The following is a 23,341-nucleotide window of genomic DNA, read 5'->3' on the forward strand; positions in this document are numbered from 1 at the left end:
CTTTCTTCTTTGTTTTATTTTTCTTTTCCATCTATCAAATTTACTAAATATCAAAATGATCGAAATTTCTTTTTACATATAAGAAATCATTGTTTTCAAAAATTAAAAAATGAAGAGTACTTTTCAAATTTAGGAACATAAATAGGATATTTTCCAAATTATCCAAAAAAATTAATGTCAAACATATGAGTAAATCAAAACAAGGGTATATTAGTCATATGTAAGAGTGGGCGTTTGGTACTCATTCGGATTCGGTTTGTTTTATTCAGGTTTCAGGTTTTCGAGGTTAAAAATTTCAGTTATATTTGGGATATTTATAAATTTTGGTTCGGGTCCGGTTCAGGATCAAATAATCTGTTTAAATTATTTTTTAAAATTTACAATTCGTATATACTTTAAATTTCTAAATATCTACAAATAAAACTATATATCACAAATAAATTTGAGCAATATATGCCAAAATACCTAAATTTAATATAAAAATTTAATTTTACTTGAATATTTGGATGGAGAAAATATTTTTGGTGTTTGAGTATTTTTTAAAACTATTTTAGATAATTGCTTTTGACTATTTGTATATATTTTCAAATATTTTAGACATCCTCAAAATATTTTATACACTTTGGATATTAACTCTAAAGTAGCTGATATATTTACATATATAAATCTAATTCGGATATATTCAGAAAACCAAAATATTTTAGTTTGGATCAGATTCGGTTCTAGTTTTTTCTGTACTAAAATTTTGAACCCGCTCGGATATTTAACTAGTTTCGGTTCAGGTTTAATATTATTTTTTCTGAATCAGATTTAATTTGATTTTTCGGATTCTTATTTTTTGTCCAGTCCTAGTCATTTGTTTACTAAACCTTTCTAAATAAAAATAAAGATAAAAAATAAACATAAATCCATTTAATAATCTATCTAGATAAACTATGTTAATAGACAAACGAACAGTCCGATAACATCTAAATGATTATTTAGATGGATCATGTAATTACATGGATTATGTGGATGAAAATAATAGATGGATGGTGAAACAAACCGTCCCCTTAATATCCAATCTAATAAGTGGCAAAATAATAGGGACGTAGCATAAAATTTGTAACTTAATTTTTTTTTAAAGGTCCAATACATGAGAGTCGTGGAAGCCTCCTTAGTCCAGTGGTTTGACTAAGGGTTCAATTGATTTTATATCCGGAGGTCTGGGGTTCAAACCCCAGAAAATACCAAATTATGCAGGTTACATGAGATCTTCAGCTTGGTGTATGGCGTACCATCGAACATGGATCTCATAGGACGGCTCAGAGTGGTGCAGTCAGACGTGTATTCTCATATGGTGGTAGAATTGTCGGCTGTAAAATCGTCTTTGTAATATTCTCATCATTGTAATAGCATAATTAATCGATAATAATCGACCCAGATGTTAAAAAAAAAAGATTACAAGTTGTGTAGTACGTGAAGGAAAAATAATCATTTAGATTTACAGTTGCTACAATTTACAAAATTATGATATATATACATGAGAGTTAAAAGAAGCTCTATAAAATGAAAAAGACAAAGAAACAAGTCATGGGATGTAAGTAAAAAGAAAATCGTAATATGATCCTAGAATCAATGAACATATATAGAACATAATTCGCTTTATATTATTTTAGGAGCATTTTATAGAACTAACTTTTAATTGATGAGTTATTTACATGTGTGCCGTTTCTTACGTGTAAGTTCCACAAGCCTTTTCATCTTAAATTTTAAAAAATCCTCTTTTAATTAAAAGAATTACAAAAAATGCCATTGACCATTACACTAATATATAACATTCGGTTCATTCATACGCATTACTATATGTCTCTCATTTAACATTCAGTTCACTCATTCGCATATGTCTCACATTATTATAAATAGACTATAACATTCGGTTCACTCAAGTTTATATTACTACATTCGCATTCGGTTCATTCATTATTTTATATTTCTCGCCATTATATATCCATACACTAAATGGAAAATGAAGGTGTATCAAAGCTTGGCAATTTAATCATCTAACCTCTGTATACTTTTCCATATTGCATTGTATATCGTACACATAATGTTTATTATTGTTAGAGAATCATATTACAAAACAAATAAATAAATGGTCATATAGCAATTTATTTATAATTATGAGTTTTGTATAATTTTGCATTACTGTATAAATATGAAATTTTTGATATTTCAACTACAAATAATATATGTCGTTAAGTTAATTTCCTCATTATTTAGTTGCATACTATTTTTTATATATAAACTAAAGAAACTTTTATTATGATTATTTTCATTATTTGTTGTATTGTTTGTCATAGTCATAACAATAATGAAATTTTGATATGTTAACAGTTCATAGAAATTAATTTCGATGAAGATTTGTTATGTCTATTACTTATGGCACATTCCTCAAATCGCAACATTGACAATCTCTGAGATTCTTGAGATCGAATTTGACGGTAAAGAAACATATATAAGAAAACATGATATCATGATATTCAAAGTTATAATAAAAGTCCAAGAAAGATTGATATATTTTTTTTCTCTAGCATTGATTCAATCGAGTATAAATGGTAATGTCTATGTTTTACGGAAATCTAATTGTATAGGTTAGGAATGAGAGAGATTTGTTTTCGAAAATTATTCGTAAGAGTATTAATGTACGATTGAAGAGTGTCATTGACCTTGTGTGATTACCTTAAATATGGCAAGTATATAAATCGATTTATGGCTGATTTATTTGACTTCAAAGTGATCAATCAAATGGCATTAGTACATTATCGCATTAAGGAAACTTTTTACCAAAATTGGAGCGCAAGTTATGTCCTCCATTTAATTTGACGATTTGAAAGTCATTAATTTGATGTATTCATTATTTCTAAACCCTAATCGATTTCTTCTACTATATAACAATTAGTTCTCACCACCTAACTCCTCACCACTTAACTCCTCACCACACTCTTTCGACTCTTATTTTTTATGCATGGTTTTATTAGTCTATTTCATATGTTTTGTTTTATCTTAAATTTATGATTTTAAATGAAAACAAATTTGGACTTATATATCTATGTTTTGTGTTATCTTTACATCATAATTTTTTTATTAGTATGTGCTTATTCTTATTGGTTCACTTGCATGATATATGATACAAGTAAATAAATAAACGAATACAAAAGTTTAAAAATAAATACAAAGATTAGTGTAGTTTCTATTTTTTATGAATTTTACCTTTATAATTTCTATTAATTCAATGTGATTGTCTATTAAAATAGTCTCACTCCACGCAGGACGCGGATCATCACCTAGTTTGAAACTATTACTCTTAGACTCTTCACCATATCCTCTCTTTTTTTTTTCCAAATCACAAGCAATTTTTTCCTACTAAAGATTAATTATCATAAGAGATTAGGATGAGAAAAAAAAAGGACACATCCATCCTTTTCTGTAGCTTACTTGCATCACAAACCAACTTAAAAAAAAAAAAGAGAGAGACACTAAGAGTTTGAATATTTCCCTCCTCTACATAACAAATCAAATATCGTCCATACGTCAAGCAAGAGCTCAGGCATATTGAATGATGGCCAAAAAAACGAACACAAACAAAAGAGGCAGTAAAACAAACGTTGTGATGTAGTAATAGAACGACATGGCATGATAATAGGATATTTGTCTTCCGGGTCTGGACCCAGCTAAACAGTCGCCATGTGATGATGATGCTCGTTTCACTTGGACCAAGCCACTGCGTCCATCTCCGATTGAGCAGCCCGGTATAACTCCAGCCTCTTAGATATGGGGCTTCGTCTCGCCATGATCGGTGGATCCTCGTTCAAAAGTGACGATAACCTCTTCATCTGTTGGTAATGCAATTCACCGTTTTAGTCATTAGCTTAGCCATATGTTAGTTTCGTTTAAGACAGAACAGGAGATAGAACTTACGTCCATGGTACCGAGATCCGCAAAGAAATGGTCGAGGAGGCTGCACTTGGCTTCTCGGACTTGGCAGTAGGAAATGGACTTGGGGATTGAATTCGGCAGTCCAGCACATACCATGTTCACGTAAGACAGAACATTGGATCCTAATGCCAGATGTTGAAAAGGTTGTGTGACGTGAGGTACAAAATATAAAGATATACCGCATCAAAATCATAACATATAAAAGGATATGCTTTTGACTTACCGATTCGTCCGAGATAGGAATTGTTGAAAATGGAATTACCACCCTTCTCAACAGCTTGGGAAAGCTTCGTGAAGAAATCAACAGTGAGGTAACTGCACTCCATGTCCACCAGCTGCAGTGCTGCTTTCTTACTCCCCTCCCGCATTTTGTCAAACGACTCTATGGCCGCGTTTGACCCCTCCACTCTCAGTGCTGAGTATTGCTTTAATTCCTGCATATGTTCAACCCCTCTATAACATTTTGACCAAATTGAATATATATATTACTAAAAGAAGAAGAGAGAACGTACCACCGTCTCATTCACAGACTTGTGAACCAGATCCTTCAATATTGCACGAACCTGGTAATACTAAAACCACACAAAGAAAAGAAAAGGAGAGGAGAGAGACGCTTATCGCCCGTTATTTTTAGGTTACTGATTCAACTTATATTAAAGATGTAAGTTAGAGCCGGTACAGTATCAACAGATGCTCCGGCAGGGTCTCGGATGGATACTATAGAAGACTCAATGAGACCTTGCTGATCTGGAGCAATTAAGTGAGGCTGGTAACCGTCAGCCTCAGTGACCATCTTGCGGATGTTGTCCATTGCTACCTGCTTGTCAAATTGAAGTCTCTTCAGAGCCGCCGGAAGCTGGTTATTATCAAACATGTTGTACACCGTTTCGCCACCAGCACGCCTGTGTCATCAATCATCAACCACATGCACAGCACAGACAGACAATTGTAACTACATTTTTTTTTACTGATAAGTTTGGTTAGGAGTCATATCAACTCAGACCCTATAAACATTAGCAGCACTAAAAAAAATGGCCAAAACATACACTCCATCAAGATGCTCCTGATCGAAAAGCTGACATATGTCCACTATGGAGTACAACTTCCCCCGCGTCAAAACAGTCATTAAATCTTGATATCTAGTAATACAAACTGAAGACAGAAAGAATGCACAATCTTACCCCCAGCAGTACAGCTGCAATAGGCTTTCCAATGCGACTAAGTTCAGATTCCAGCTCTAACACTGTTTTGTTAATAAGCGACTGGACACCTGGAATTCTTGACTTGATTACATGTTCTAGATGCTGTTCAAACAACAACAACAACAACAACAACAGAAAGTGCTGCAGTTAGACTCTGTTTCAACCGCAAGCAACAGCTGATGGTTGTATATAGAGTAGAGCTACACCATTTCTCTTGATAGCCCTTACCTTGGAGAGCATCTTTGCTAAATTTTCGGAACACATTTTATGTGCAAGGTGCCTATACTGCGTAGTATTTGACAACACCAACCAATGGATATTTCAGCTTAAAAGATTTCCCTTCCAGAATCTGAGCAAAAAAAAAACACATCTTTTGGTAAGTAGCAGTGGACACGATAACCGTTAATGAGAAAACCACATAGTGTTATGTTACTACAAAAATTAGCAAGATGTAGCTCGAACATCATAAGTCTATTTACAAAAATCATTATTCATTTCATGCAAAGTAAATGCAGCTTATAGAATAGCATTTATCAGGGTAAGGCAACTTACTTCCACTGCATCAGTCCCCTTGTCCATAAGATCAATCTTTGCCAAGACACCAAATGTTCTCTCCCCTGTAAAAAATACAAGATGACCGCATAACGCGTCGGGTATCTTTGGTGGAAAATGAATCGTTTGCAAAATTAGTTACCAGATTGATCAACTTCACGAGAAACTTTAATTGCGTCTGAGGTAGCAAGATCTTGCTTTGCGGCCAAAGTGATGCAGTTGGGCTGTAAGGAAATTTGATTAAGAACATAAAACAGAATCATGCCAACAAGTTTGCTCCAAAGAAACTGGCAATACGCTGTCAGATCAAATCTAAAAGGGTATGCGACTAAGGATTTCCTATTCAAGTCTAGTTCTAACCGAGTTTAGGCCAAGAGAATCTCAATTCCCCTACTCAGTATATCCATCTCAATAATGCCACTCACAAATGTACAAATGCAATACCTTGATGTAGCAGCCTGCTACCTGAAGAGAAGATACCCCACTTCGAGGTCTACCACGTGCATCTTGGACTCAACCTTGAATTTCATGTTTTCTTCCTTTTGTTTTTTGAATAATTTGGTTGAAAATTTTACCCCACATCGACCGTCCTCCATGTCTATGGAGTAAAAGTCGAAGAGAAGATGGCTAGGCTTTATCATACAAGTGCTTAGATGACTATGCTTCTTTGAACTGGGAACTTCGATAAACATCACATCCGTTGATACGTATAGATATCCATTTTTCCCGACATCTGGCTAGTGGGAATGAAGACGAATACCTCAACGGAAATCACCAATACATGCGCAAGAAAGACTTCTTTCATCTCTGATTCTTCAATCACTAGACAATTTTGTTACAAAATGTATTATGAAATTGTTATCTCTGTTTTATGTTATATGGTTAGTATCGTGTTGGTTAACATTATAAGTTATTTTGAAAAATTACATAAATCAATTTTTGGGCAATTTTTATTTCCTTTTTGATTAAGGGTTTATCGTATAGGAACACATTGAATTTGTAGCTGTGATCACTATCTTATAAGACAAGCTTATCCAAATTGAAATTGTTTGAATGGAAGTGATTACCTTGTACAAATTAGACAAACGGATTAGTCTCACATCATATTTATCATTCACATCACTTTATATTTTCACAACCATTTGATCAAATCATATGTCAACTTTAAGAACCTTAAAAAATCTATCACCATTAATTTGAATCTCAACATCATTAAGATGGTCTTCAAATTTGGAAAAGCAAGTTATAGTTATGAGTAATGATGCATTTATATACTTAGTAATATATATCAGTAAAATTGTTTTCTTTTCCACTTCTATCAATCTTTATTTGGATGGCTCATTTTGCCAAATCAATTGTGATTTTGTATTAAATCGACTAATAGTAATTGGTTATATATTTCCTTACTGTATTTACAAGTTTAAATGTTCTACCATAATTTTAATTCATTTTATTAGATTGTTCTAAATATGAAAATGAAGAGAAAGAGTTACGAAAAAGATAGAAAATATTAATGTTTTATCAAGGGGAGAGATTATATATAGTGTAGTAAAGGTTATGTGAATTTTCTTTCCACAACCTTTAAAATCATTCTTAGCGTTTTTGTCTATCTCATTGTCTATCAAGTTGACTTCTCAATATTACTAATGCAAAGGGTCGGTAACCAAACATTTTCAAAAGATAGAAAAATCGGCATTTTCATTTTCTTCGAACTAACGGGGTAGGAAAATGGAGTTGAATCCACTTCAGTTGTCATGAAGAATTGTAAATTCTTCGGTTTAGTTGGTTTAGCTTTGGACTTCGGTTTAGTTTTTATGTGGGCTCGGGTCAGTTCTTTGTTGGACTTATTTCATTTAAAGTATAATGGTTAAAGTGGACAAACCAAATCTAGAAAATATGTTTCAAGTGCAAAGTGTCTCCCAGTATAATTGAAAAGTTGAAGTGTGTCTTCCAATATAAATATAAATATAAATATATGTGTGTGTGTGTTTGTTTTCATTTTTGGTAATTATTTAGTATTAGGATCATGAGCTCTTTGAGAATGTTTTTGTATTAAGCATCAAGTCAGGTTTCATTTTCATTGTAGTTAGTGTTAGGAATTTTAATATAGATTTTAAGTTTTTAACTAATTGTGTAAGCTACAATTCACATTTTAATCGTATCACAAAAAACATTCATGTTCTTTTTGTAGAAGAGCCTTTCACATGATATATAAATAGAACAATCATTCACCGACTTTCGTAAATGTAGCCATGTCCAAGAACTGACCTTACTCGGCATACTCTTTTTAAATCGTCTCAAGTTTAATCAAATTAAAATTATATTATACCACGATTTGTGGATCCAGTTAAGTTGAAATCTAATCTTGTATAAAGAAAAAAGTGTAAATAATTAGTTAGTGTTGGCAATTAGCAATAGCATAACCAAAATCTTGAAATGAATTTTTAAAAAGAAAGAAAAAAAGGTTGTAAAAAAATCAACATTGTAAACTAAACCAAAGAGTCACTAGATCAGTGAGTATTAGCTTGATGATGTTTATTAGCTTGTTCCTAGGTTGTTTATTAGCTTGATGATGTCTTCGAGTCATTGATTTTTATGTTATACTCCCTCCGTTTCATATTAAGTGTCGTTGTAGAAGAATTTTTTCGTTACAAAAAAGTGTCGTTTTAGTATTTCGATGCAAAATCTATTAACTTTATTCTCCGTTTTATTTTTTTTATTGGTTGAGATGTATGGGTAAATGATGTTTTTATATAGAAAACTAGGAAAAGCCCACCCTACGGGCGGGAAATGATAATAAACATTTCTTAGATCTTAATCAGTAACAATCGCTTACTCGTGAAAAAATAATTAAATTACAAAAAATTAATTAAACCGTAGAAAATTTTAAAATTTACGATATGATGAAATACATGTTACATTGATCAAAATATTTTATATAGTGTTTACTTTGTTATAAAAAACAAATATAAGTAACTAAATTAATTATTACAAAATATGAAAATAACTAAAATTTTTAAAAATACTTAACTTCTTATTATAAATATTTAGATTATCTTTCTATACATTCTAATAATAGATTGTCATTTTATTTTATATAAAATAAATTTTAACATAAATTTATTAACAACATAACTATTTATCATTAAAAATTTATTAGTATTTATTTAAATTTTAAAATGGTATTACCATATAATTTAACAATATGAAAGTGTTAATTTTGTAAATATTATAGAACTCAATTTTCCACTTAATGAATTTTTTTAATAGAATTTTATCAGCAAAAATGTAAATCTGTGTTTTTACGATCTTTTTATTCTGCAACTTATTTTGTTTAATAAAATATTTGTGGAATCGCGTTTAAGACGCCATTCCGCTGTTCTGCAGGATATTAGCAAGCATAGACTTAATATGTTTAACTTTTTTAACTGAAATTAAAATTATTTTTTTACTAAAACAGTTTATATATTTATCTGACAATTTATTTTCACAATCGTAAACTTTTTAATTATTAAAAAAATAATAGAAAATTATTATTTTACTCTTTTCATGTTTGTTTTAGTTTAACTATAATAAGAGTTAGAATTTGTTTTTTTTTAAATTGCTTGAAGAGTTCAGTGAAGTTATAAGTAATAAGTAGTTGATCCACATAAACCAAAAATATACTCAAGTCAAGTAGAGTACATAAAGATTTAATAGTGATCATTACTATTTACATTTATACATATTTGTTTGAAAATAAAATAAATCATTTAATCTAAGTAACTCGTGATTATAATTTTAAAAATAAATGGTACTTGACAATTAGCATATTATAATTATTACACTTTACTATTTACATAATTAACTAAGAAATTTTTAACTATATATTCTGATCATGGATGGGTGGAGAATTTTTTTTAAAAACATGATATACTGTTAGATAATTAAGATGATTAGTGGGAGAACAAACTTGCGTGTCACTATTGATTTTTTTGTTTGAATGTCTCCATGGTGTAACGTTTGTAACGTTTTATATTGCCATCTCAATTTTAAGTTTTGGGTTGTACAATTTATCGGATAAGCTGCAATTTTTAAACCCTGTGATTTTGAGTTCATCCTCCGTTGCAAGAAAGAACTTATTAAATGGGACTAGAGTCTTTGTCCGCGCTACGCGCGGAAAATAGGTTTAAATATATTGTGTTTATGAATGGAATATTTTAATAAATTTATTAATTTTTATTAATGTATTAGTTTTTTTTGTTTGAGTTTTATAATTTTTATTAAATAAATTTCTTTGTTTTGGTTTTATTTCTTTATGTTTAGAGTTAATAGATTTTAAATTCTCAAAGCAGAAATAAATGAGTAGCATGACTAACATTCCAAATGTGGAAACTACTCTGATGTGATTTTTTTTCATTTAAATCGTTAATTTTTATTGACTGCATATTATAACATTTTTGGTTTAGTCGTCTGATTTAGTATGTGTTTACTTTTCTCTTCTCCCCAAAGATGCTGTAAAGATTTTTGCAATAGGATAAGCTGACGATATTTGATACATAGATAATACTTGGATATTGTAGAATTGTTATATTTAATTTATGTTTTGGTGTAGTAATGGAAATTCTTGTGCCGGGCTTGTGAGTATTCTTGGTTTGGATGTTAGGTTAATATATTGTTGTCAATTTGGATTAGATAGTAGATATCAGGAGTAACTGCAAAGGGAAATCATAGTTACTTTTGAAAGGATTGTAAACAATAATATTAAGTGATAGTGGCCGTAGGAGTTGTTTTTTTCTCTTTCACCTCCTTCAATCGAACGTTATTCTGTTTTATTAGTGGTGCTTTAAAAAGACATATGAACTCATGTGTTTTGTGATTCAATAAACTCAAGAAATTTGGCCATCCTCTTAAAGTAGTAACAATCTTCACATGCGGTGTCATCGTCATGATTGTCGCAATCTGTCTGGGGAACTATTATGGCTATACTTGTTTTATATGCCGGTTTCATAATGGTTATGATTTGAGCAAGTGATCTTTTGATCATGTTCCAGCATTGGTCGGATCTGAATTGATTGTCTTTCCATTGTAACTTATCAAGATATTTTTTTCCCTCTTCGAAATTGCCTATGCACAACATTAGTAGGCCAAAAAGATACGTACCATTGTCGTTGTGTCCTTTTGCCGACTGGCGAAGATGTTTAAGTCCTTTGATAGATTTATGGAGCTGGAAGTACTGCAGTATTCCTTTGACGTAGTGTACCTCTGGATTGCCAGCGGACAGCTTTAAAGTTATGAAATTATATAGCATTCTTAGCGGCTCTCCTACATAATATTGAAGATCTAAGTTTTTGAAATAGATGGTGGGGTCTGTGTTTCCTTCACAGCTTCCAGTACTTTCGTCGGAATTGTAATCGGTTTCTGTATTATTCGACTCCATTGTTTGTGAGGTTTTTTTTTGGTTTTATGATAGAGTGGAGGAACTGTTGTTTCTTGTATGTTCGAGATGGTTCATGAATTAATATAGCGTACCGGTCAAGGAGTTTTTTTTATGGAAGCCGTTTTTTAAAAAATACATTTAATCTCATGTTTATACCATGAAAATATTTTTTTCAGTTTTATAATGTTTATTATTTTTTGTTATATTTGGTTATACTCTTCAGCATTTATTTTGATTATATGTTGTTTTTCCCCAGTATATTATTAGTTTTCCTTAACTTGAGTTTCATGATTAAAAGAGAGTTAGATCCTTTTTGGATCTTACTTCAATAGCTTTTAGAACAATAACATTTTTAGTCAGTACTTTTATCTTTTCAAGAAGTTGGAGGAAGCAAGAGCATGTAAATTTATACATCTATCGTCTTTCAAAACCAAAAAGTCCAACACAATATCTTGTATGCGTTGTTTTGACGACAAAATATTGACTACTTGGGTTTGCTTTAAGTTTTTTTTTTTTTTTTTGAAAAGATGTTTGCTTTAAGTTTATACTTTTTATTGGGCGTTGCATTGTTTGGTCCAGCTTGTCTTCATTTTTATGTATGTTCTGTGGCGTTGGTTTGTTTTGTTAATATGTGGTTTAGTGTCTACATTTGCTACTCTCTCTTTCAGTTGTCTTGAATCAATGCACATGGTTTTAATGAGAGCTTCAATATCATCATTTGGTAGCCAAATATAGTTTACCATGGATGGCGAAATAGTTATTCTAAGTACTAAAATTTCTGAACAGGGGAGTTATGTTGTTATATCAACAGCGTTTGTTAACTATTGATTGATAATTGAAATATAAGTTCATAACTAAATGACTTGTAAAAATATATAAAGGAAATGGAAATAATTAACCATAAATTCCATAATTACATCTATTCACAAGCATTTAGACTTGGAAATTATTGGATAGACAATAGACAAATAAGCATTAGAGTTTATTTGGATATGTTTTGATGAGGTGCATATAAAAGAGCATATGCTCTATTAAAAAAATTAGGACTAAGAGATTAAGAATTTGGATAAAAACAAATACTATCATACAAATTTATTATTCACACCGTTAAACTGTACGAAGAAATTTAGGAGCTGTTTTATTTAGATCGTGGGAGATGAATTGTTTGGCTACTTCAGCTTTGCCTCTTTGTAGTCACAAAAAAATCCAGAACTCTGATGCATCAAGTGTTTATCATTTACAGAAATGAAACAGAGGTCTTTTTTTTTGGGGAACCTGTAACAGAGGTCTCCTTAGATATATAAGGACCTATTTTCATTATGATCCAAAAGAATATAAATCAAATCCCCTACTTTAGCGATTTGATCTTGTAACAAAAGGAGTAAATAATGTTATATTCTCCTGAAATACAACATAACATGAAGATTAGAAACTCTGCACCTCCAACATCAAACCCCAAATATAGATTTGTTTGGAATGTTATATTCACTATACTAATGAGTTTGTAGGTCCTATATTCCAATTATTGATAAAATATACCTCGAGTGCATAGCACATTCTCTTTTTTTAGAGTTCCAGTTGCTTGAAAACTTAAATTCGGATATACATCTTATCAAATATATGAACATTTTTTTTTGGTAGAAGTTGTACAAATACATTTGTTAGAAGACTGACCTCGGTGTTTACTATCTATATAATCTTGAATCTCCTTTGCTTTCAAGAGGAACTGAGTTCTAGCTTGTTTGAAAGAACTCTGAACTCCATTCAAGCAACCTGTATTTAAAATGAAACTTTTATCAGTTATGTTAATAATAAACTTCAGAAGCTTTATTGAATACCCATAGCATATTTTGTTTTCTTGAGATTAACGAATTGAAGTGGAGGGCACCGTCTTTTGCTGAATTCAGGAAAAGGCAGCATTGGTAGTCAAGAATAGCACATTAAAAAAATTCTATTACGATCTGATCTCATATTCCAACTCTACGTTATAGAATCAAAGAATTAGCAGAGAAGGTGAAAATGTGATCACATATTCACATGGACTGTTAAAACTGAAAGTAAGGGGAAAACATTTAAGAAGTTGATTACCAGGAAAAATCTGAAGTTAAATATACTTCCTTCTTCCCCAACTGCAGATTCATTCCTTTTCTTTGTTCGTTTCTTCTTTGCAATCCCAAGAAATCAATGGTGGAAGACGCATCCGGAAAAAAAGCAACACTTATCCCATATAAGTAAAGTAATTTATCCAAGACTGATATAATATACTAAAGAGAAAAAGTAAACTCCTAGATTACGTGGTAAGTAATTATGAGATAAAACTTTGACGTAGCACAGTTTCACTTTGGGAGATCATGAAGAGGTTTTCGTCGCATGAATTAAAAGAAACAGAAAATGAATCAAAATGACAAATCAGGAGAGATGACGTTAACAATATCGGATATGTTAGAGGCTGTTGATTGGATACCTTTTATTCAAGGAGGATGAGTCCCATGGATTCCCCCTTCTTTCTATGTTCTTGGACTCAGCGATCAACATGTTCTCAAGACCTCCAAAGATTCAGTTTCTCAGAGGTCATATAGTGACCGCCCAGCGATAGCAGTAATAACAACGAAAAAGAAAATCAGCCATTGAAAGAGCCTTTAGGGAGAGAAAACGACAGAACGTGTTTGGAGAAGTCAAAGAGATCGAGTCGTGTAAGGAAGCTAAACCTAGGCCTATCATTATATAGATTTTCAGAAGGAAAAATATAGATCACGGCCCATACAATCTACATGGGCTTAGGGTTAGACGGGACTAATGACCCATAAATACGAAACACCAAATATGAGAAGAAACTGAACCAGTTTTGTAATGCTTACGTTGGAAGGAGGAAGCTGAAAGAACTAAGAACGTGAACTGATGAGATGATGTGGCTTGTGATTATAGTCATGGAGAGTTACATGGCACAAACTCATATTCTAAGTGGCTGATTTAATTTGCTGATGTGGATAGCCTCAATGGAGCTCATATTCTCCTTTTAGTATTGTATTGATTCGATTTTATTTCAAACTCATTGAGTTATTAAATGATTAGTAAGTTTGAACAAAAAAAAAAAGATTAGTAAGTCAAGTTCTATCTGTATATCACACGCAGTTGCAGCAGTTCAAGTTCACAAATATAAGCAGGATGTTGTATAAGTGTATAAACCAGAACAAAAAAAAAGAACTTTTCAACATCACTGACCTTGACCATACCAATCTTTCCGCCATTTAAGAAAGATCAGAGTAATAAAATATGTTCAAAAGTCTAAGATTCTACTTGTATCTCTAATCTCACTCTAGCAAAGGCAGTCTTCTCGTATACTTAAATTTATCACACTTAAGATGAACAATCTTCTGGAGTAACAATTATTTTTTATGTGATGAACCCAACTATCTTTCTTGGATCAACAACGCCATGTTCAGAAAACCGAGTACTTCCTCATTGTCTATACCTAATGAATCGGCGCCACCTCACTTGTCCAGAGACGTCAGTTTTCCACAAAAGTCATTATTGAATCATGTTTAGATGACAAAAAGATTATAAACATTGATTATAACGATGATGGTATGGAGAGAGAGGAAAGCTCTATATACCAAATGACTTCTCACGGATTCCTAGAGCCTTTATTACTACTTCCTCATAACGGTTCAGTTGAGAAGGAGTAACTGCATTGGGAAGGTTATGACGGATCTTCTGAAGCAACTGACTTCTCCATGATGTTCTCAGAAATCGCTCTGCCTCCACATATTCCTTGCACTTGAATAAGATGTTGGAAGATGTAAAAGATGTGAAGCCATGCTTGATGATTTTCCCTCTGTATCTCTCATTTATTAGTAAGCATTTGTTTAATAGCTCTGTCGTTCGTTTCCGATGTGGACAAATCCAGAAATGAAAGCATAATATTAGGAGTGGGCGTCTTAATTAAATTCCTCAATGACAGGAAACATAGTACAGAAAAAACACTTTACCTTCACACAAAATGAGGCAGCTCAGCAAGATCTATCCTCAGGTCAACACTCATGAGCTCCCCTCCTTTTTCACATTAAGAATCTTCTAAAAATAAAGAAGATGCATCCCACCTGCCTCAATATAACAACCAGACTTCAACTCAGAACAGGATCTGGAGTTCGCCATTGCCATAGCCTGTGTTTGAGAGGTTAAAAAGCAAAGAAGAGGAGCAGGCTATGATATTAGTTGTAGTTTGCATCTCTATTTATAGGATCAGAAAATTGAAGTATGAAGGAAGTGGAGGAGGATTATTAATTACGAGAAATACTCGGGTTCACCCCTAGAGTGAACCTTTAGGTTCACCCAACCAATAGGATTTCGTTATTTTAAATTCAGTATCTTTAAAAAAAGGAAACAATATATTGTCAAATTTTATTATGTTTTTAAAATAAAAATAAATAGAAAATAATAGTAGTCACAAAAAAAGATTTTATATTTAAAATACCGTCATCAAAACACTAAACCCTAAATTCTAAACCCTAAATCATAAACCTTAAATCCATGGTAAACCCTTGGATAAATCTTAAATCTTTGGATTGTTTTTTAAAAATATTTTTAACCAAATCAGCAAAATACTAAACCCTAAACCCTAAATACTAAACCCTAAACCCTTGGGTAAATCATAAACCCTTGGGTAATCATAAACCCTTGGATAAATCCTAAACCATAGGATTTAGAATTTATCCAAGCATTTTGGATTTACCAAGGGTTTAGGGTTTATCCAGAGGTTTAGGGTTTAGGATTTAGGATTTATGGTTTAGGGTTTAGGGTTTAGTATTTAGCTGACGGTATTAAAATGTATTTTTCTAAAACTTATCTTTGTTTGCAACTAATATTAATTTTTATTTTTTAGTCTAAAAATATTAATATAATTTGACAATATTTTGTTTCCTTTTTTAAAAGATACTGAATATGAAATAACAAAATCCTATTGGTTGGGTGAACCTAAAGGTTCACTCTAGGGGTGAACCCAAGAATTTCTCATTAATTACCATGTAGTTGGGCGGCATGATTGAAAAACATAAATGCGATGAATCTGTATCTTGGAGTGTTTCTGTTGATTTAGATACCAAACGACGTGACATAAGATCGACATAGAGATTCTTCGCGTCGATTCAAGTCACCCAAACTCTAGAGACTCCATTGTTGATGTTCAGAGAACGCAGAAGATCATTTTAGGTTTTCGGAGATGAAGTGAACCCTAATTTCGGCGCTGAAGCTAAGATAGGTAAATAACAGGGGCTCTGGCTATTGGGCTAGCGACATACATGGTGAAAAGTCAGGCCCACAAAATATTAAGTTTGGACAGAAAACTAAACGCACCGTATCATTTAATTGGACAGATGTCGCACTGAAAATCATCGAATTGTTGACGTGTCATCCGACGTAGCGACTCAGGAGAGATACACCATGTTTTATAGTAATAGATATGCAAAATTTAATGATTTCTTAATCTATGTGCACAAGTCTAATGTGACAATGTTAGTGGGATATGAATTTGTAGTGATTGTTAAAATTCTCAAATTCTATTGTTATCGGGTTGTGGATTCTAAGAATCTTAATAGATCTAGTGTTATTAGTTTGATGATTGTTTAACGACTTATAAAATCTCTTGTTATTCAAAAAGTTTGGTTTTTAATGATTTTAAGTTTCCATCAAATCTAGTGTTATTGGAAATCAAATTCTACATCAGTTTACTCATAAAACAAAAATTCAAAAATCTTGCATATTTCCCTTAGATTCTTAAAATCCTTGAACTATTTCATAAACTTTCAAAATATGAGAACTCTTTAAAAGTCTTTACAAATTTAAAAAATCTCTTGATTTTTAGAATCACCCAAGTCTACAAAATACTACTCTCACTCTCAGAAATTAACAGTTGACTTCGTGATGCTTAAAACAGCCTAGTCAATATAAGTTTGAGATTATTTTGGACAATATTTGAAAGTTGGATACTTTTTTTTTGGCTTAGTTAAATGGAGTTTTTCCCCATTAAACATTGTCAACGTGTATAAGCCTAACCAAAAGCGGCCACAGGCGCGACGACGTCCATTATTCGAAACCTTCTGGATCCCACGACAAATCATAAAAGATAAGTATGTTGTGAAGGCCCAACTGAAGCCCATAAGAGAGGTGATATAATAAGGCGTTGGTTGAATTATTAAACCTAAATCTAGCAAAAAAAGCACAGAGGCGTGAAGATGAAGATGGAGCGGGGGCGGAAGGCGAAGATGGGGCGGCGACAGACGGTGAAGATAGAGCGTCGCCGGCGGCGGCGGGAGCGAAAGGAGAAGATGGCGCGGAAGTTTATGATCGGACCGGAAGAGATTAAGGAGAGGCATGCTCTTCTAAGGATCAAATACTATCAAGCACTGACCAAATCCGAGGTAATATAATAATAATAATAATAATAATAATAATAATAATAATAATAATAATTCATCGACCATCAACCACTACTTGCTTTGAAATTTTGTTTTTTTTTATATGGTTTTGAATTGCCACTGTACGTCCGCCCTCTTGTTGATTGCTCGTAGGGGTTCGATGTTACTGCAGCACCATTCTCGATTAACCCAGTGAGAGCACACTACTGTGATGATGGTTGTCCTGACTTAGTCTTCCTTTATTCCAGAATAGGCCTTCATCGTTACAACTTTCTCCAGGTTCTAAATAGTGTTTCTTTGCCCCCCCCCCCCCCTCTTTTTTAAATGTATAGATCTATTTGCTTGCTCGTTCTCATTTCTTTTTATTTTTCAAATTTAGGGCAAAAAATTGCAGCTCAGTAGCGTAAAGAAATACACCAAACCCAGTTGTTCTCATGTTAACACTTACTGCATCACTTTGGAAGCCGAGGATCCAGACATCTGCGGTTCTCTCCAAACTTTTCAGACCAAAGTTAGTGAACAAAGATTCCGCAGATTTGATCTGAAGTGCAGTATTGCTAGACCTCTAGGTAAATATTTCATTATTAGTAAGTAGTTCACAACAAGTCATATCATGTCTCAGTTAATCTATCTTTGTATAGGTGAAACAAATAAGACCATCACAGGTGGCTATAGCTTTGATAAGAGTCCCAAAGTGCTCGAGTTTCCTCAAGAGAACCCTTTTGTTGAAGATGGCGGCACAAACCGATTTTACTTGGTAAATTGTTTGTTTTGTTGTTAATTTTTTTTTTTTTTTTATGATTATAATCAACAGCTATTAATTAGTGATATATACTATCTTCTTTTTTATTTTTCAGCTCAAGGATTCAGAGCTTCAAGACAATGATTGGATCCGTTTGTACTTGGAACTTGCAGTTGCTACATCCAATAAGAAAATTGGCCGTGATACGCACAGCCTGGACAGTTTGAAGATTCTGAAAGTGGCTATGGAAAGTACCCAGGGACTTTGCGACTTTGATGCAGTTTTCTACATAAGGTACGAGGACTCTTGCGAGGCTCGAGTTGGTAAGGATGTCCATCGCGTTGCTATTGTCAGAAGAATCTTGGATAAGCAGTCGGAACTCTTGAGTCTCTATGGTTATAACCAGAGCATAAACAAAAGTGCTTCCGTTGAAGCTTGCTCGTCCTTTGCACAAGACTAGATCCATTTGAGTATTTATCTGGATCAGAATAATTAACTCCGTCGGTGGAATGCTTTTTATGCAATTTGTGTGTGTCTAAGTGTGTTGTTCTACATTAATGATATTTCCTTGGTCAAGACTAATTTATTTTTTACTGTTAAGTAATTTGCTTTTTTAATTTAGTATTATGCAACTTTGTGTGGTTTTAAGTGTGTTGTTTTTTCTGTGTATCTCATTTCATATTGAGCTAAACTATTTCACTGACCATATCTAATCCACACTTCCCATCGATCTCTAACCACATAGGCATCGACCTCACAACTCATTGTATAAGTAAGGAAAAACAGAGACAGTCCTCTGACTTTCACAATTGCCTTTTCACTAGTTAGGGAACAACTTAACGGCGATAATGAACTTACTAGTGTTGCTCTGTTCCATACCTATAATGGTGTCAGGAACACGGCTTGCCTCACAAAGCCAGATAACGAGGTGTGTCATTGGCCCGTCGCCGTCCTCGGTGTTCTCATCCTCGTCGTCTCTGCCTGCGGCTTCATCAATGCCTGCCAGTAAGTTTTATATAAAAGACAGAAGCCTGACAAAGATCTTAGCTCTGAGCTCACTTTGAATCATTCTCAGGTACAAGGAGACTCTACTGGCTGTTTACCTGTATTGTATTGTGATGGTCAATGGATAACATTTAGAAGTATAATATTTTAAGAGACCAAAGATAATACATTAGTATCATACGAAAAACATTTTCAAAATCAATGGATAACATTTAAAGTATAATATTTTAATATTATATGAATCACGATGTGGAATCTCCCAAGTGCTCAGACATCCAAATTTAACAATAAAATTGCAAGATACATACCGCACCGCAGAATGTAAAATGAAGGACGCAGAAGTGTAAAAGTCATGTTTCATAATGCAAAATGCAAATATAGGACGCCCATTGCAGACGTGAATTTGTAAGCTGTTGGTCATTATATCCATCCAACACAATGAAGGCCAACCCATAGTTGTTTACTTTTGAGCCTTATGATTATCGAACAGAACTAAAATATTGTTGTTTTTCCATCTAGCAAAAGTTTTATAACTGACCCAGTGTCTTTTGCTAAAGACAATCTTTACAACCAAAGACCTTTGATCCCTCCTTTGTCAAAAGACTATTGTAAGCCGTGTGTAATAAAGTAATGATTGTATTTTCAATTTTTAATCAAAAGCAGATTTTAGAAAGCCGTGGGTACGAAACTTGTAATCTATTCTAGGTTTCTAAGTTTCGTTTCTTTTCTGAACATTCTAAGTTGCGTATAAATACTTCTTATGTCGCAGTTTTGTTCTAGGTTTTCCAAAATTGGTTTAAGTTGTAAGTGAAGCTTCACTGAAACCCAACGATGCATGTATGTCTCCCTCTGTCTATGTTAGGGTTTTGTGTAACACATGTCTTTTTTTTTTCATTTCTTCATTGACGGTGTACCAGTTTTAGGCAATTTTCTGGCGTTTATGTTGCCGTGATGAAAGGCTTAAGCCTTAATTATGGGCTGCTACCCCTGGAAGCAGCCGTGATGAAACGAACAGGGCTTATAATTAAGCCGTGATGAAAGGCTTAATTATATGCATGCATTTAAATTTAATACAAATCAATACCGTATTCGGTAGCATATTCCAACAAATCCGCAGCCGTGTGTCTATGACCATCCCGATCAAATATCTTACCGCCTACGTATCACGTATGCATACAGTATATAGATGTAATGTTTTTCTTATATAACATTACATCACGTACAAGAGAAAATGCACTTGCAATATGTGATCTTGCAGAAGCAATCTCCGATAACAAATACTTCTGAGCAAATTTACATAATCATGCTTCTTCTTTAGTTTCCAGAAAATCCGCTCTCTCTCGAAGAATCTTCTGCCCCATATACCTACCGAGCATCATGATCGTAGCTTGGGGATTAGTCCCTGGGGTCTTGAGAAACGTGGATGCATCAATGACCCTCAAAGCATCAATCCCTAATACTTTGTAATCATTGTCGACCACTTTTCCAACTTGACAACCTCCATGGTAATGATAAATAGTCATCACCGTATCTTTACAATATTGCTTCAAATCGAACAATGATTGTATGTGCCTTTGCCTCACATTGATGGGCAGACCAAGAATGAAATCTAACAATCCCCGTCCGGTCACTCCAGGTAACATGTACTTGGAGTACTTCTTCGAATCTATCACTTTAATTATAGTACTAAGTCCTTCAACACAGTTCTTCAAATCTTCTTGTTCTTGGTAGTAGTTAAATGTCACTGAAGGATTATCGTCTGGATTCGTGTTCCGCAGTTCTAAATGGCCTCTCGAGATCGGCCAATCAACTTTCTGAACCATCCCTCCTGCTTGTGCTGTCACATTAACTCGAAGATCCAATAACTTGAAAAAGCGTGAGAGGGTTTTGGTGGGAAGTTTCATCTGCTTATATAAAACATCATCCAAAAATTTACATATAGTCTCTAAATAACTCTAGTAGTTAAATGATGGAGATAGTGACAAAAAAAAATGATGGAGGTATATTATAGAAATACCTCATTGAGAACATTTATAACAGCACTGAAGAAGCTATGCGTCAAACTAATAGAGAGACTTAACCCACTCCCGCCTTCAATGTAACTACCAAAATGGGGGATTCCAGCGACTTGGACAAGGGACACTTCTACGGGTTCAGGAGATGGGATGAGGACAGCGTTCATCGGATTATCACACATTCCTTGTCCCACCATGGGTTGATCTAGGATTACCGGTTCCACTCCATGGTCTGCTAGATGAGACGCAGGGCCAACACCACTCAACATAAGCAGCTGAGGGCTAGAGATGGCCCCGGCTGATACGATCACCTCATTAAGTGCGCTATGTGCCGCTAGTTTTGCCGTGTGGAACACTCCATTGGCATCCCGGAAGATCACCCCATTTGCCTTGGGCCTCATATTTCCTGTAAAAAATGTAAGAAAATCTTATCTGAACCGTGGGAAAATAATGTGTGTGTGGTAAAGGACAAATGACTGTGACGGATGACAACGGCCAAAATGATAACAATAATTTCATTTTCCTTACAGACACCAAAGCGGACAATTGAAAGTCACCGTTTAAAATGAAGCTTTAGGACAACAAGAAGTTTATAATTTGAATCTTGAGTTTGTTTTAACCATGTATCACAAAACATGTTATTAGCATATACTCTTAAGACATCTAGTAAACAAACATAAAAAAAAATCATAATAAGGAGTAGCAACAATTTAATTTTTTTTTTCTTGTTTATGTTGGTCAAGAAAAAAAAAGTATTAACTAAATAAGTTCTGACAATTTTCTTTGTTTTCTTCTAGACCAATAATTTAATTACATTTAAGATAAGTCTATCTATATCTTCCTCATCTTACAGTCTTGTCGTCTCCTTCTTCGATCATAGATATCTTTAAAGATTAATCGAGCATTTCTAGCTAGACCAAAATCCGAACGTTTTCACATTGAATTTAAAACATCAATATCTCTCCCAAATGGGAAAACATTTGTTTCTCTTTCAAAGGCTCAACTAAAAGAACATTTGTAGTGTGTTGAAGTCAGGACTAGCTAGTCTAAGATCCGCTTGGTTCATCAATCTTAAACTTCATATAATGGAAAACCTAAAAAGGGACCTTTATATAGTAACTATTAATCAAATTACCTGTGGTGGTGAAGAGAATCTTATGAACAGAAGCGCGCAAGTAAACAGTAATCTTTTGCGGATCAGCATACTCCAATAGATTCGCCGCCGTGTGTCTCCTACCATCCGGATCAAATATCGTACCACCAACTTTCGTCCCATGAACATGTTCGTACGTGAAGCCATTGTAAGGAGTCACTCCAGCCTCCAAAAGACCATCTATAAACGCCGTTTGCCATCCTTTAATCTGTGGTTCGAACACCAGTTTCTTCTCGACCCACTCGTAAGCAGCTTCTACCTCTTCTCTCACCCAACCAGCTTCCGCCACGTAATCATCTTCCGCACGTGAGTAGAATCCAGCGTTTAGCACTGTTCCTCCTCCGAGCACGCGTGCGCGTGTGTTGAAAACGCCGTCTTCGGAGATGAATAGCTGAGACCACGAGTTTGGAGTTGTGTTCAAGTACGTGGTCAAGAAGTTTCCGATGTCTGTGGCCGTGGGGTTGTCGTAAGGGGACCCACCACGTTCGAGGAGCAAAACGGTGGCGTTTTGAGATAGCGTTGCGGCTAGTGCACATCCGGCGGTTCCTCCTCCGATGACTATGTAGTCGAAGTGAGATAAGGTTGGTGCTGATGTTGCATCTTTCAGAAAACTATAGTGACCAGCTTCACGACAGCAAATTTTTATTAAGTATACATAACCCAAAGAATCATAAAATGATTAGTGAAGGAGGTAAAATATATTGTACCTTTGTCGGAATAACACGAGCCATGGAACATGAAAACTGCGACGCTAATCAAACGAAATAATCGGAATATATGAAAATCCATTATGAAAATCTATTTTTGGGCATAAGAAGACCAGAGTTTATCCGCTTTATATAATGGTGTATATCATCAAGGT

At 33.7% G+C, this 23,341-nt stretch overlaps 2 protein-coding genes, 2 long non-coding RNA genes and 1 pseudogene across 8 annotated transcripts; 1 reads left to right on the forward strand and 4 right to left on the reverse strand.

Moving 5' to 3' along the window:
* Nucleotides 1–3,637: 3,637 nt before the first annotated feature.
* On the reverse strand, nt 3,638–6,424 carry LOC108858603 (phragmoplastin DRP1A-like; annotated as a pseudogene).
* Nucleotides 6,425–12,114: 5,690 nt separating this feature from the next.
* Nucleotides 12,115–13,828, reverse strand: LOC108860006 (uncharacterized). Of its 5 annotated transcripts, XR_001950571.2 has the most exons (4): nt 13,616–13,828; nt 13,240–13,314; nt 12,826–12,924; nt 12,115–12,552 (listed from the first exon to the last, which is right to left on the reverse strand). It is a non-coding gene; the product is annotated as an uncharacterized LOC108860006 (long non-coding RNA). The 5 variants fall into 5 exon arrangements; XR_008946543.1 differs by having other exon boundaries at nt 12,826–13,314; XR_008946544.1 differs by having other exon boundaries at nt 12,826–13,490.
* Nucleotides 13,829–14,260: 432 nt separating this feature from the next.
* LOC130512504 (uncharacterized) lies at nt 14,261–16,400 on the reverse strand. The gene is made up of 3 exons (XR_008946040.1): nt 16,173–16,400; nt 15,141–15,315; nt 14,261–15,026 (listed from the first exon to the last, which is right to left on the reverse strand). It is a non-coding gene; the product is annotated as an uncharacterized LOC130512504 (long non-coding RNA).
* A 937-nt stretch (nt 16,401–17,337) lies between these two features.
* LOC108862322 (UPF0725 protein EMB2204) lies at nt 17,338–19,012 on the forward strand. Its single transcript, XM_018636415.2, has 5 exons — nt 17,338–17,567; nt 17,718–17,843; nt 17,944–18,133; nt 18,206–18,321; nt 18,422–19,012. Exons 1-5 carry the CDS (start codon nt 17,382–17,384, stop codon nt 18,764–18,766), a joined length of 963 nt encoding a protein of 320 aa, XP_018491917.1. The 5' UTR covers nt 17,338–17,381; the 3' UTR covers nt 18,767–19,012.
* Nucleotides 19,013–20,346: 1,334 nt separating this feature from the next.
* Nucleotides 20,347–23,341, reverse strand: LOC108862321 (protein HOTHEAD). Its single transcript, XM_018636414.2, has 4 exons — nt 23,187–23,341; nt 22,462–23,103; nt 21,329–21,732; nt 20,347–21,215 (listed from the first exon to the last, which is right to left on the reverse strand). The coding sequence occupies exons 1-4, from the start codon at nt 23,266–23,268 to the stop codon at nt 20,613–20,615; spliced, it is 1,731 nt and encodes a 576-aa protein (XP_018491916.1). The 5' UTR covers nt 23,269–23,341; the 3' UTR covers nt 20,347–20,612.

The sequence above is a fragment of the Raphanus sativus genome, chromosome 5, assembly GCF_000801105.2.
Source record: "Raphanus sativus cultivar WK10039 chromosome 5, ASM80110v3, whole genome shotgun sequence".
NCBI classification, from domain to species: domain Eukaryota; kingdom Viridiplantae; phylum Streptophyta; class Magnoliopsida; order Brassicales; family Brassicaceae; genus Raphanus; species Raphanus sativus.